Consider the following 15427-nt stretch of genomic DNA (forward strand, 5'->3'; position numbering starts at 1 on the left):
TCCCATTACAGCACCCTGCAGCGCAGTCCTATTGCAACGCCCCACAGTGCAGTCCCGTTACAACACCCCACATCACAGTCCCATTACAACACCCCGCAGCGCAGTCCCATTACAACACCCCGCAGCACAGTCCCATTACAACACCCTGCAGTGCAGTCCCATTACAACACCCCACAGCGCAATCCCATTACAACACCCCGCAGCACAGTCCCATTACAACACCTTGCAGTACAGTCCCATTACAACACCCTGCAGTGCAGTCCCATTACAACACCCTGCAGTGCAGTCCCATTACAGCACCCTGCAGTGCAGTCCCATTACAGCACCCTGCAGTGCAGAATAAAAACCGAAAGAACTGTGGATGCTGCAAATCAGGAACAAAAACAAAGTTGCTGGAAAAGCTCAGCAGGTCTGGCAGCATCTGTGAAGGAGAAAACAGAGTTAATGTTTTGGGTCTTGTGACCCTGCCTTAGAACTCACCGGACCCAAAATGTTAACTCTGATTTTTCCTTCACAGCCAGTGACATTCATATCCCATAAATATCTTTCTAAAAAGATTGCAGGACCAATCTCACTTTGAATCAAAATGCAGACATGGGTGTGCATGCATTACTGATTGCAGTCTGTACAGGACATTGAGATCATTAAACCATTGTTACTGAACAAAGAGGCCTTGGAGTGCAGGTTCATAGTTCCCTGAAAGTGGAGTCACAGGTAGACAGGGCGGTGAAGAAGGCGTTTGGTATGCCTGCCTTTATTGGTCAGTGCATTGAGTATACGAGTTGGAAGGTCATGTTGCAGCTGTACAGGACATTAGTTAGGCCACTTTTGGAATACTGCGTTCAGTTCTGGTCTCCCTGATGTAGGAAGGATGTTGCTAAACTTGAAAGGTTTCAGAAAAGGTTTACAAGGATGTTAAATAAAAACAAAAAAAACTGCGGATGCTGTAAATCAGGAACAAGAACAGAAGTTGCTAGAAAAGCTCAGCAGGTCTGGCAGCATCTGACCGCTCTGAGGAAGGGGCACCGGACCTGAGACATTAACTCTGATTTTATCTTCACAGACGCTACCAGACCTGCTGAGCTTTTCCAGCAACTTTCTATTTTTGTGCAAGGATGTTAGCGGGTTTGAACTGTATGGAGAGGTCGAATAAGCTGGGGCTAGTTTCCCAGGCTGAGGGGTGATCTTGTAGAGGTTTATAAAATCATGAGGGTCGTGGATAGGGTAAATAGGCAATGTCTTTTCCCCAGGGTGGGGGAGTCCAAAACTAAAGGGCATAGGTTTAAGGTGGGAGGGGAAAGATTTAAAACGGACCTAAGGGGCAGCTTTTTCACACAGAGGGTGGTGCGTGTATGGAACAAGCTGCCAGAGGAAGTGGTGGAGACAGGTACAATTACAACATTTAAAAGGCTTTTGGGTGGGTAGGTTTAGGATAGGAAGGGTTTAGAGGGATAGGGGCCAAATGCTGGCTAGTCGGAGCAGATTTATTTAGGATATCTGGTCAGTGTGGATGAGTTGGACTGAAGGGTCTGTTTCTGTGCTGTATATCTCTGTGACTCTATGACTCTATTGTTTGCAGGGCTGGGAAGAAGAAGTGATTGAGTAACAGTTCCTAGCAGCTCAGAAAACCCTGCAACGATCTGACACTGCAGTTTCTTCAGATTTTGCAGTGTGCAGCCAATTGAGTCTCATGGTCAGAGCTGCAGACTAAGCGGAATCAAACGGAAAGAGCTCAACATCGTCCCCCCTTGTAGCCAAGCAATAACCTGTGGCCAGCTGAGGCAGTGGTCACTAAAGGTACTGCAAACCAGGGCTAATTTAACCCTTCAGATGCTGGAAGAAACTGGAATAGCTTTCAAAAGTTGCAGATCAAATTATAAATTCTGCAAAATTTTGACAAAATATCTATCTACAAAGTTGGAAATCATCAGATCTTCCACCTGAAGTTATTTTATTCCAACAATGTGTTGAACTCAGTTTCACCTGGAATTCCTTTAGCTTTCAATTGCCTGAAGTCAGTGACTGAGTTACGTGTAGATCCAGAGATCAGGGACATGACAAAGGCCAAGAGAATGATTGCTCCCATGCTAACCTCAATCCCACTGGAAATGTTCCAAAAAGACACATTCTGAACCAACCCAGAGGTTGGAGCAGTTGAGGAATCTGGGTCTGTTCTTTATGGAGTTTAGAAGGACGAAGGGGGAATCTGACTGGGACTTGCAGAATACTGAGAGGCCTGGATAGAGTGGACATGGAGAAGATGTTTCCACTAGTAGGAGAGACTAGGACCTGGGAGAACAGCCTCAGAGTGAAGGGATGACCCTTTAGAACTGAGGTGAGTCGGAATTTCTTCAGCCAGAGGGAGGTGAATCTGAGCAACTCATTGTTACAGAGGGCTGTGGAGGCCACATCACAGAGTGTGTTTAAGACAGAGATAGATAGGTTCCCGGTTATAGAGTCAGAGAGTCATACAGAACAGAAACAGACCCTCTGACCCAACTCATCCATGCTGACCAGCATTCCTAAACTGAATCAAAGATAGTAGAAACTGCAGATGCTGGAGAATCTGAGATATAACATATTTCTGAAGAAGGGTCTAGGCCCGAAACGTCAGCCTTCCTGCTCCTCTGATGCTGCTTGTCCTGCTGTGTTCATCCAGCTCTACACCTTGTTATCTCTTTCCTAAACTGAATTAGTCCCATTTGCCAGCATTTGGCCAATTTCCCTCTAAACCGTCCCTATCCATGTACCTATCAAAATGTGTTTTAAATGTTGTAACTGTACCAGCCTCCACCACTTTCTCTGGCAGCTCATTCCATACATGCACCACCCTCTGTGTGAAAAAGTTGCCCCTTAGGTCCCTTTTAAATCTTTCCCCTCTCACCTTAAACCTATGCCCTTTAGTTTTGGGCTCTCCCACCCCAGGGAAAAAAGCCTTGATTATTTACCCTATCTATGCCCCTCATGATTTTATAAACCTCTATAAAATCACCCCTCAGCCTCCGACACTCCAGGGAAAATAGCCCCAGCCTATTCAGCCTTTCCCTGTAGCTCAAACCCTCCAGTCTCAGTAACATCCCGGTAAATCTTTTTTTGCACCCTATCCAGGTTAATAATGTTCTTCCTGTAGCAGGGTGAGCAGAATTATATGCAGGTACTCCAAAGTGGCCTCACCATTTACAGCTGTAACGTGACATCCCAGCTCCTGTAGTCAATGCTCTGACTGATAAAGGCGAGCCTCCTAAAGCCGCCTTCACTGTAACAGGACCAAGGGGCATGGGGAGAAGGCAGGAGATTGGCATGATGTGATAGAAGCAGCACAATGGGCCAAATGGCAGCGGAGACAGGAGGATGATGTGTTGTATGCAGCTCCTGATGTAATCACATTGTCAAATATTGAAGACGTGATTATTTCATGTCTCTTGTGTGTGATTGGTGCATTTGTGTTTGAGAAGGAGAATATAGCAGCTAGTATTTCCTGGAGTTGGTGAAGGTCACTGTCACTGAGCTGGGTCCCATTTTTACAGCAACCATGGTGACGTGAAATCATTGTCAATTGTCATAAAAACCCACAAATAAAATCAAAATCCTGTGGAGACTGAAAAACCTGAAGAGGCAGACTGGAGTCGAAATGTTAACTCTTCACAGATGCTGCCAGATCTGCTCAGTTTCTCTGTGTTTGTTTTGTAAAAACCCATCTGGTTCACTAATGCCCTTTAGGGGAAGGAAACTGCCATCCTCACCTGGTCTGGCCTATATGTGACTCCAGACCCACAGCAATGGGGTTGACTCTGAGCTGTTAGGGATGGGCAATAGGTGCTGTCCCAGCCAGCAGTGCCCACTTGCCGTGAATGGCTGAGAAAACAGATCAAAGAGCAGGTGAGTGAGTCACAGTGGGAGCTGCTATAGTGTGAACCACTGGTTTTGCTGGATATGCTTCTCATTTCTCTCTCTCTCTCACTGTCTCCATCTCTGGCAGAATGTGCAGCTCGGAACAACACCTCGGGTCCAGTTACAACTCCTTCATTAAAACCGAACCATCCAGCCCATCGTCTGGCACTGATACAAGCAACCATCACAGCCCCATTGCCTCATCCGATACCAGCCTGAGCTACAGCCACAGCCTGCACTCACCTTCCCTGTTTGTAGCCTCGGTGGGTGTGGGGCCCTGTCGCAAACATTTGGAGCCGTGTTCTGGGCCCCTCCTGGACGACTGTCCCTCAAAGTGCGAGTATGTGCTGAACTCTCTCCCCAAACGCCTCTGCCTGGTTTGTGGGGACGTGGCATCTGGCTATCACTATGGGGTGGCCTCCTGTGAAGCTTGTAAGGCTTTCTTCAAGAGGACCATACAAGGTAAGGTCAGTGGTGGCACAGCGGGCACCTGGGTTTGGGCAAGGACACCCCGGGGGGGCACAGTGGTGGGGTACCCAGGGGTGGGGCACTGACACCCAGGAGACTGGGATGGTGGAAGGGGAGATACAGTGATCTGAGGGGTGCTGTATAGCATGATGTAACACCAGCAGCAGGAATGTGCTGGGTGCTGTGAAGAGTGGGTAAGTGAGAGATGGACGGATGGAGATCAGGATCCTGAGCATTGTCTGAATGAAAGAGTTTGCAGAAACCCACCTGAGTCAGGCAGTGCTGAACCAGGGCTCCCAGCAAAGGGAAGCTGCCTCAGGTCACAGATGCTTATTTTTTCCTTTATTCTTTCACGGGATGAGGGTGTCGCTGGCCAGGCAGCATTTATTGCCCATCTCTAATTGCCCAGAGGGCAGTTCACAATCACTCACATTGCTGTGGGTCTGGAGTCACATGTAGGCCAGACCAGGTAAGAATGGCAGTTTCCTTCCCTTAAGGACATTAGCGAACCAGATGGGATTCTCTGACAATGGGTTCATGGTCATCATTAGATTCTTAATTCCAGATATTTATTGAATTCAAATTCCACCGTCTGCCATGGCAGGATTCAAACCCAGGTCCCCAGAATGTCATCCAGGTCTCTGGATTAACAGTTCAGTGATAATAACACTAGGCCATCACCTCCCCAGCGTGCCCCAGCAACAAGCAGAGCTCACTTTCCATGTACAGATACCCACCAAGAGACCAGCCTGAAAACCCAGACCCTGCCACTCAGTGCCCTGGTCAAAGAGGACAACACAACTGCACAGAGTAGCTTTGGCTGTGTGACAAATCTCAGAAACACTAAAACACCGAATATTTACAAAACACCAAACTGTGAAAGGACGTCAAGAAACGGATTTGCAGGGAAATTGCTGAGAAATGCGAGACCGATAGAGAAATGATAATAAGAGACTTGATTGATTGATTGATTGATTTATTGTCACGTGTACCTAAGTACAGTTAAAAGCTTTGTTCACGAGTGGTACAGGCAGATCATAATAAGCAAAGCGTGTACAGATCCAAAAGACTTCGACAGAGGCAGATACAGGTTACATTGCACAGGGCATGCGCTTGGTGAGATCAACGTCAGCAAGATCAGCGTTACTTGAGGCTAGAAAGTCTATTCATCAGTCAGATAACAGCCAGGAAGAAGCTGTTCCTGAACCTGTTGGTGCATGTGCCCAGGCTTCTGAATCTTCTGCCTGATGGAAGAGGCTGTAGGGGGTCATTACCAGGGTGCGATGGGTCTTTGATGATGCTGGCCGCCTTTCCACGGCAGCGAGCCATGTAAATGGAGCCCATGGATGGAAGGTTGGTTTCCGTGATGATCTGGGCTGTGCACACCACCTTCTGTAGTTTGTTACGGTCCTGGGCAGAGCAGTTGCCATACCAGGCCGTTATGCACCCAGACAGTATGCTTTCAATGGTGCATCTGTAGAAGTTGGTGAGGGATTTTATGGACATGCCAAATTTCCTGAGCTGCCAGAGAAAGAAGAGGCATTGTTGTGCCTTCTTGACTGTCGCATTTACGTGGGAAGTTGATTATTGTCACTCCAAGGAATACGATGCTCTTCACCCTCTCAATCTTAGTTCCATTGATGTAGATGGGGGCGTGTTCTCCTCCTTTCTTTCTGAAGTTAATGATTAGTTTTTTAGTTTTGCCAATGTTTAACAAGCTCCAACATAGAACAGGGCAGTGACTCTGTGATTCCTGTACAATAGGAAGGAGAAATTACCAGACTCCCAGCCTCACCTTCATCCTGCTGGATGAACTGGGTCAAATAGGGTGTTGAAGAAGGTGTTTGGTACATTTGCCTTCATTGCTCATAACATTGAGTGTAGGAGTTGGGAGGACATTTGGAATACTGTGTTCAATTCTGGTCACCATTCTATAGGAAGGATGTTGTTAAACTTGAAAGGGTTCAGAAAAGGTCTACAAGGATGTTGCCAGGGTTGGAAGGTTTGAGCTACAGGGAGAGACTGAATAGGCTGGGGCATTTTTCCCTGGAGTGTCAAAGGTTGAGGGGCGGCCTTATAGAGGTTTATAAAATCGTGTGGGGCATGGATAGGGTGAATGGCCAAAGTCTTTCCCCCAGGGTGGGGGAGTCCAAAACTCGAGGGCATAGGTTTAAAGTGAGGGGGAAAAGATTTAAATGGGATCTGAGGGACAACTTTTTCACACAGAGGGTGGTGCGTGTATGGAATGAGCTGCCAGAGGAAGTGGTGGAGGCTGGTACAATTACAACATTTAAAAGGCATCTGGATGGGTACATGAATAGGAAGGGTTTAGAGGGATTTCTTGCCCATCCCTAGTTGCCCCCATGAGAAGGTGGGGGTGAGCTGCCTTCTTGAACCGCTGCAGTCCTCCTGCTGTGGGTTGACCCACAATGCCCTTAGGGAGGGAATTCTAGTATTTTGACCCAGTGACAGTGAAGGAACGGCGATATATTTCCAAGTCAAGATGGTGAGTGGCTTGGAGGGGAACATGGTGTTCCCACGTATCTGCTGCCCTTGTCCTTCTAAATGGAAGTGGTCATGGATGGTGCTGTCTGAGGATCTTTGGTGAATTTCTGCAGTGCACCTTGTAGATAGTACACACTGCTGCTACTGAGCGTCGGTGGTAGAGGGAGTGGATGCTTGTGGATGTAGTGCCAATCAAGCGGCTGTTTTGTCCTGGATGGTGTCAAGCTTCTTGAGTGTTGTTGGGGCTGCACTCATCCAGGCAAATGGGGAGTATTCCATCACACTCCTGACTTGTGCCTGTAGATGGTGGACAGGCTTTGGAGAGTCAGGAGGTGAGTTACTCGCCTCAGGATTCCCAGCTTCTGGCCTGTTCATGTAGTCACTGTGTTCATGTAGTGAGTCCAGTTGAGTTTCTGGTCAATGATAACCCCCAGGATGTTGATAGTCGGGGATTCAGTGATAGTAACACCATTGAATGTCAAGGGGTGGTGGTTAGATTGTCTCTTATTGGTGATGGGCATAGCCTGGCATTTGTGTGGCACGAATGTCACTTGCCACTTGTCAGCCCAAGCCTGGATATTGTCCAGATCATGTTGCTTTTGAGCATGGACTGCTTCAGTGTCTGAGGAGTCACGAATGGTGCTGAACATTGTGCAATCATCAGGAATATCCCCACTTCTGACCTTATGATGGAGGGAAGGTCTTTGATGAAGCAGTGAGCAGTTGAGTGGCAGGGGAAGAGAAACTTGAGCGGGAAGACAAGATTGAGAGAAACAAGGATGGAAATGAAATATAGAAAAGTAGAAAGCAAGGCAGAGAAATCAAGGGCTAGCCCAAAATAAGGCTGGACTATAAAAAAAGTTCGGAAATGACAGAAAATAAGTTAGAAGGCAATTCAACTGAATACACAGACCATTCCCAATAAGATGGACAAACTAACAGGTTCGTTATTAATGAGAACGATATGATGTGATTATGGAGACATGGTTGCAGGGTGACCAAGGCTAGGTCCTGATCATGCAAGGATATTCAATATTTAGGATGAACAACAAAACAGAAAAGGGGGTGGGGTGGCATTGTTAGTTAAAAATGAAATCAGTGCGATATTGAGAAAGGATACTGGTGCAGGGGATCTTGATGTGGATTCAGTGTGTGTGGAGCTAAGAACCAGCAAAGGGTGGAGAACATTAGTGAGATTTATCCATAGGCTTCCAAAAGTAGGGGTAAGGCAAAGAATGGTATTAAACAGGAAATTAGGCGATAAGGGTGCCATGGTAATCAAGGGAAATTAAGGATAGTATTAGACTACAAGAGGTGTCATATAAAGTTGCTAGAATCTGTGGCAAGCTTGAGGACTGGGAGCAGTTTTGAATTCAGCAGATTACGACCAAGACGTTGACTGGTTGGGGAAAAAAATACAGTATCAGTATAAACTTGAAAAGCACATAAAAGCAGACTGTAAGAACTTCAGTAACTATATCAAAGAAAAATGTTAATGAAGTCATACTTAGGCCACTTAAAATCTGCAGCTGGAGAACTGATCATAGATACATATTGATAAAGCACAGAAAGAGGCCATTTAGCCCATCCTATCTGCACCAGCTTTCTGAATGAGCATCTTCATGTAGTTGCATTTTTTGTGCCTTTTCATAGAATACATATATATAGAATCCCTACAGTGTGGAAACAGGCCCTTCAGCCCAACAAGTCCACACCGACCCTCAGAGCATCCCACCCAGACCCCTCCTCCCTATAAACCCCTGTAATCTACACATCCCTGAACACCATGAGCAATTTAGCATGGCCAATCCACCTAGCCTGCACATCTGTGGACTGTAGGAGGAAACCAGAGCACCTGGAGGAAACCCACGCAGACACAGGGAGAATGTGAAAACGCTGCACAGACAGTCACCTGAGGGTGGAATCGAGCCCAGGTCCCTGGCTCTGTGAGGCAGCAATGCTAACCCCTGAGCCACCGTGCCGCCCCAAGATACTTGAACATGAAGAACAGTGATCAAGGAAATGACAGTAATTAAAGAGCTACTTTAGTTCTGTTTTCACAGAAAAACACACGTAATTTCTCAAAGAGGCTAGACAGGCAGGAATTAAAGTAAGTGAATAAAAAAGAAATGTCCTGGAGAAATGATTGGGACTGAAAGGCACACATTCCTAGGCCCTGATTACTTACACTCTAGAGTCCTAAAGGAGGTCACCATAGAAACTGTGGATACATTGGATTGTCATCTTTCAATCTTCAGTAGATTCTGGAACAGTTCCCTCAGATTGGAGGGTGACAAATGTAACCCCACTGTTTACCAACGGAGGGAGGGACAAAAACCAGGAATTATAGACTGGTTAGCCTAAAATTAGAAGGTAAATGCTGGGATCTGTTATGTAATATGTAATATGTAACAGGATACTTAGGAAATATCAACAAGGTTTGACAAGTGGCTCAGTGGTTAGCACTGCTGACCCACAGCACCAGGGACCCAGGTTTGATCCCACCCTCGGGTGACTGTCTGTGTGGAGTTTGCACATTCTCCCCATGTCTGTGTGGGTTTCCTCCGGGTGCTCCGGCTTCCTCCCACAGTCCAAAGATGTGCAGGTTAGGTGGATTAGCCATGCTAAATTGCCCACAGTGTTCGGGAATGTGTAGGTTGGGTGGATTAGCCATGGGAAATGCAGAGTTACAGAGTTAGGGTAGGGGGGTGGGTCTGGGTGGGTTGCTCTTTGGAGGTGTGGACTCGTTGGGCTGAACAGCCTGCTTCCACATGCTAGTGATTCTGTGATCAGACATGGTCAATGTGGATTTATGAAAGGGAAATCATGTTTGACAAACCTACTGGAGTTATTTGAGGATGTAACATAGAATAGATGAGGGAGAGCCAGTGAATGTGGTTTATTTGGATTTTCCAAAATCTTTTGATAAAAGGACCCACGTTGAGGTTTGTCCACATGGAGTCTGAGTGCCATGGATTGAGCCTGACAAAGGGTTCTGACTCGAAACGTTGACTTTCCTGCTCGTCGGATACTGTCTGACCTGCTGTGCTTTTCCGGCTCCACATTTATTGACTTGAGAATTGGTTGGCAGACGGGAAACAGAGAGTGAGAATAAATGAGATAACAAGTGTAGAGCTGGATGAACACAGCAGAAATTTTCTGAAGAAGGGTCTAGGCGCGAAACGTCAGCCTTTCTGCTCCTATGATGCTGCTTGGCCTGCTGTGTTCATCCAGCCCTGCACCTTGTTATCTCAGACTCTCCAGCATCTGCAGTTCCTACTATCAGTGAGAATAAATGGGTCCTTTTCAGACAAGCACACAGTGACTTTGGGATACTGCAGGGATCCAGTTGTTCACTATACAGGGAATCAAAAGTAATGTTTCCAAGTTTGCCGATGATGCATAATTGAGTCGGCATTCGTAAACCGAAAGAACGGGCAGATGCTGTAAATCAGGAACAAAAACAGATGTTGCCGCAGAAGCTCAGCAGGTCTGGCAGCATCTGTGGAGAGAAATCAGAGTTAATGAGTTAAAGAATTGAACTCATACTGTTAACAGAGTGTGTTTTACCAAAACAGTTCAAACTCCTTGTGATGTTGATCAGTAGGGAAAAAAAAAACATCCACTGACTTCCCCAGAACTCTGAAGGGTCTCTCAACCTGAAACGTTAACTCTGATTTCTGTCCACAGATGCTGCCAGACCTGCTGAGCTTTTCCAGCAATTTCTGTTTTAGGTCAGCGTGGTATGGGGGTGAGATTGCAAAGAAACATCAGGATGATGTAGACAAGGTGAGTGACGGAACACACACATGGCAGATGTGGTTTAACAGAAAAAATGTGAAACTATCCACTTTGGTAGGAAGAAGAGTATTATTTAGGTAGAGATAGATTGGGAGATGTTGATGTATAAAAGAACCTTGAGTGTTCTTGGACAGCCATCAGAGAGAGCTGTAAGGACAGCGGATGGTATACATCTTAACCTGAGCTGTTCATGGACATGATGGAACACCCCAAGAGCAGGTGAGTCTTAGACTTAGCTTAGAGGCAGGGATACTAAGGAGAGGAAATGGGATATTGGCTCTCATTTCAGGAAGGGTTGGATACAGGAGAAAGGAAGTCTTATTCCAGCTGGACAAGGCTTTGGTGAGAGCAGACCTGGTGCACTGTTGCAGGGCTGGATGAACACAGCAGGCCAAGCAGCATCATAGGAGCAGAGAGGCTGACGTTTCCGGCCTAGACCCTTCATCAGAAAAGGGGGAGGGGAAGGGGGTTTTGAAATAAATAGGGAGAGAGTGGGAGGCGGATAGAAGAGGGATAGAGGAGAGGATAGGTGGAGAGGAAACAAACAGGTCGAAGAGGCGGGGATGGAGCCAGTAAAGGTGAGTGTAGGTAGGGAGTTAGGAAGGGGATAGGTCAGTCCAGGGAGGACGGACAGGTCAAGGGGGCGCGATGAGGTTGGTCGGTAGGAGATGGAGGTGCGGCTTGAGGTGGGAGGAGGGAATAGGTGGGAGGAAGGACAGGTTAGGGAGGCAGGGACGAGCTGGACTGGTTTTGGGATGCGGTGGGGGAGGGGAGATTTTGAGACTTGTGAAATCCACATTGATACCATTGGGCTGGAAGCGGAGGCAAAAAAAAAAAAAAAAAAAAAAAAAAAAAAAAAAAAAAAAAAAAAAAGTCCATCCTGGGCCTCCTGCAGTGCCACAACGATGCCACCCGAAGGTTGCAGGAACAGCAACTCATATTCCGCTTGGGAACCCTGCAGCCCAATGGTATCAATGGTATTTAGCCCAGTGAGCTTTCATTTCAATTGAGCATCGTGACCTAGTGCCAATTTCCTGCTTTATTGCCAAATCTTGGCATGTTATTTCTATCCACGTTATCATCCAATGCCCTTTAGAACGTGCACATAAAGAACAATTTCTAAACTGCTAGAAGCATTACATAGTGTGGCACATGCATTTATAATGCTTAAATTAGCCATTAGGAGGCACTAAGGGTTTGAACTGTTTTGGTAAAACACACTCTGTTAACAGTACTGTTGATAATAGTGGAGATTAGTTTGGAATAAACCGCATGTGCGTAGGGACTGGTTAGCTGAGTTGGCTGGATGGTTGGTGTGTAATGCCAACAGTATGGGTTCAATTCTTACACCAACTGAAGTTACCACAGAGATGCTGTCCCCTTCCCTGAGGCGTGCTGACCCTCAGGTTAAACCCCTGCTAGCCATCCCTCTCTGAGAGAGCCGCCCCACGGTCCAGTAAAACTATGGTGACTTTACCTTGCTAATGTGTAAGAACCACTCTCAACAGTGTCCTCACTATATACTTTCTACTGCGTTACAAAGACTCACTCCATTGCGTTGATAACATTATGTCCACCATGCTTGGAGCTATGTATATAATGTGTAGGAATTGCTACTTCTGTTGTGTAGGACCACTCTGGGTCTTTTCACTGGAACGCAGGAGTCTGAGGGGCAACTGATTATAAGTTAATCAGATTGTGAATGGCAATCTATAGAGTGGAAAGTATGAGGCTTTTTCCCAGGGTGGAGGGGTTAATCACTAGGGGGCACAGGTTCAAGGTGCGAGGGGGGAAGTTTAAAAAAGATGTGTGAGGCAAGTTTTTCACACAAAGGGTAGTGAGTGCCTGGAACACGCTGCCAGAGGAGGTGCTGGAAGCAGACACAGTAGCAGCGTTCAGGAAGCACCTGGCCAAATACATGAACAGAGAGGGAATAGAGGGATATGGATCCTGTAAGTGAAGGCAGTTTTAGTATGGAAGGGCAAAATGTGTCAGCGCAGGCTTGGAGGGCTGAAGGGCCTGTTCCTGTGCTGTATTGTTCTTTGTTCCAACTGGGAGTGTTTGATGGGGACAGTGTAGAGGGAGATTTACTCTATAACTAACCTCCTGTCCCTGTTGAAGAACAAAGAACAAAGAACGAAGAAAATTACAGCACAGGAACAGGCCCTTTGGCTCTCCAAGCCTGCACCGATCCAGATCCTCTATCTAAACCTGTCGCCTATTTTGCAAGGATCTGTATCCCTCTGCTCCCTGTCCATTCATGTATCTGTCTAGATACATCTTAAATGATGCTATCGTGCCTGCCTCTACCACCTACGCTGGCAATGCGTTCCAGGCACCCACCACCCTCTGCGTAAAGAACTTTCCACGCATATCTCCCTTAAACTTTTCCCTCTCACCTTGAAATCATGACCCCTAGTATCTGAGTCCCCCACTCTGGGAAAAAGCTTCTTGCTATCCACCCTGTCTATACCTCTCATGATTTTGTAGACCTCAATCAGGTCCCCCCTCAACCTCCATCTTTCTAATGTAAATAATCCTAATCTACTCAATCTCTCTTCATAGCTAGTGCCCTCCATACCAGGCAACATCCTGGTGAACCTCCTCTGCACCCTCTCCAAAGTATCCACATCCTTTTGGTAATGTGGTGACCAGAACTGTACACAGTATTCCAAATGTGGTCGAACCAAAGTCCTATACAACTGTCCTGGGAGTATTTAATGGGGACAGTGTCGAGGGAGCTTTACTCAGTATCTAACTGTGTGTTAGTGACAGTGGAAGGTAGTGAGTGGCCGGGGTGGGGATCGGTATGTTGTGACTGTGGCCCAGAGTAATGTGTTCCGTGATTTGCTCCAGGTAACATCGAGTACAGCTGTCCCGCCACCAATGAGTGTGAAATCACAAAACGGAGGCGCAAATCCTGCCAGGCGTGTCGTTTTATGAAGTGTCTGAAAGTAGGAATGCTCAAAGAAGGTAAGAAATGGAGAAAACATCGTTTAATCACCTGGCACCCCCCCATCAAACACTCCCCAGGGACAGCACGGGGTTAGATACACACATCATTTCTCTCCAGATATCCATCCTATGACAATCTTGAATGCCTGAACTGAAACTACCTACACCACATCTCAGGCAGTGCATCCCAGACTGTAAATACTTGCTGTATGAAAATGTGTTTTCTTACATGGCACTTTCTTCGTTTGCACATCACTTTCAACCTATGCCCTCTCATTCTTGTTTCTTTTATGAGTGGGAATGGCTTCTCCCTATCTACTTTGACCAGGCCCTGCTCACAATTTCAAAAACCTCTCTCAAATCTTCTCTTAGGCTTCTCCTCTCGATAGGGAACGGTCCCAACTTCTTCAGTCTATCCCCATCATTGAAATTTCTCAATACTGCAACTATTCTTATGATTCACTTTCTGCACTGTCTCCAAAACAGCCGCATCTTTCAGAGCTCAGTGCTCAGACCTCAGCCATTCACTGTATTTATATTTATATTTATATAGACACACAGCCTGGGTAAGGGAACCAGATACACCATTTCCAAATTTACTGATGCCACAAAACTGGGTGAGATTGTCGAGTTGCGAGGAGGATGCAGAGTGAGAGACACAGCGATGCAGTACAGTGTGGCTACATGTGAAATTCCACACAATGCTGTCAGACACAGGAAGGCTGAGTCTCATTGGAAACGTGGTCTTTTGGGAGGTGGATGTACAAAGGGATCTGGGGGTCCCTGTACACCAGTCAATGAAAGTGGACAGGCAGATGGTATATTGGCCATCATTACAAGAGGATCAGAGTTTAGAAGTAGGGATGTCTCACTGCAGTTATAGAGGGGCTTGTGAGACCACACCTGGACTGTTGTGTGCAGTTTTGGTCTCCTTACCCAAGTGAGGATAGTCTTACCATAGAGGGAGGTTCACTTGGCCAATGCCAAGGATGGCAGGACTGTCCTATGAGCAGAGATTGATTTGTCTGGGGCCTCTATTCACTCGAGTTCAGAGGAATGAGAGGGACCTTATTAAAATTATAAAATTCTAATAGCGTAGTGTAGAATTGATGCAGGCAGGATGGTTGGGGAGTCTAGAACCTGGGGACTCAGTCTCAGGGTATGGGGTAGGGAGATGAGGAAGCATTTTTTCACCCAAAGGATAGCGAACCTGTGGAACACTCTGCCACAGAAGGTTGTGGAGGCCAAGTCCCTGAATATATTGAAGAAACAGATACACTTTCAGATTTTAAAGGCATCAAGGAGTTTAGGGAGCAAATGGGAATATGGCATTGAGGTAGGGGATCCACATTGAATGGTGGAGCAGGCTGAATGGCCTATTCCTGCTCCTAGTTTCTTATGTTTCTATAAAATAGCACCCCCAGCTGTACACAATCCTCCAGCTGATGTAAATAAGTATGCTGTACAAGTTCACCTTTACTCGATGCCCCTATGAATAAAGCTGTGCTCTGTGTGCATTATTCACTGCTCTCTCCCCTGTCCTGTCACCTTCAATGATCTATGCACATATCCCCTCAGCTCCCTCCTGCACCCCCTTTAGAAATGTACCCCCTATTTTATATTGTCTACCTATGTCCTTCCGACCAAAGTGCACTGTCTTACACCTCTCAGCATTGAATCTCATTGACTGCCTACCCACTCACTCCACCAACTTGTCAATGCCCTTTTGGAGTTCCACACAGTCTCCTCACAGTTTACAATTCTTCCAAGTTTACTGTCCTCCCCAAACTGTGAAACTGCTCCTGTA

The 15427-nt window shown here is 46.5% G+C and overlaps 1 protein-coding gene across 1 annotated transcript; it reads left to right on the forward strand.

Annotated features, from left to right (window-relative positions):
* Positions 1–3980: 3980 nt before the first annotated feature.
* Positions 3981–13638, forward strand: LOC125481829 (steroid hormone receptor ERR2-like; the record flags this gene model as incomplete). Its single annotated transcript, XM_048593756.1, has 2 exons — positions 3981–4353; positions 13522–13638. Coding segments are annotated over exons 1-2 (490 nt in total), but the record flags the coding sequence as incomplete, so codon positions are not given.
* Positions 13639–15427: the final 1789 nt, after the last annotated feature.

This window comes from Rhincodon typus, unplaced genomic scaffold (assembly GCF_021869965.1).
Source record: "Rhincodon typus isolate 14 unplaced genomic scaffold, sRhiTyp1.1 hic_rhity00003750, whole genome shotgun sequence".
NCBI classification, from domain to species: Eukaryota; Metazoa; Chordata; class Chondrichthyes; order Orectolobiformes; family Rhincodontidae; genus Rhincodon; species Rhincodon typus.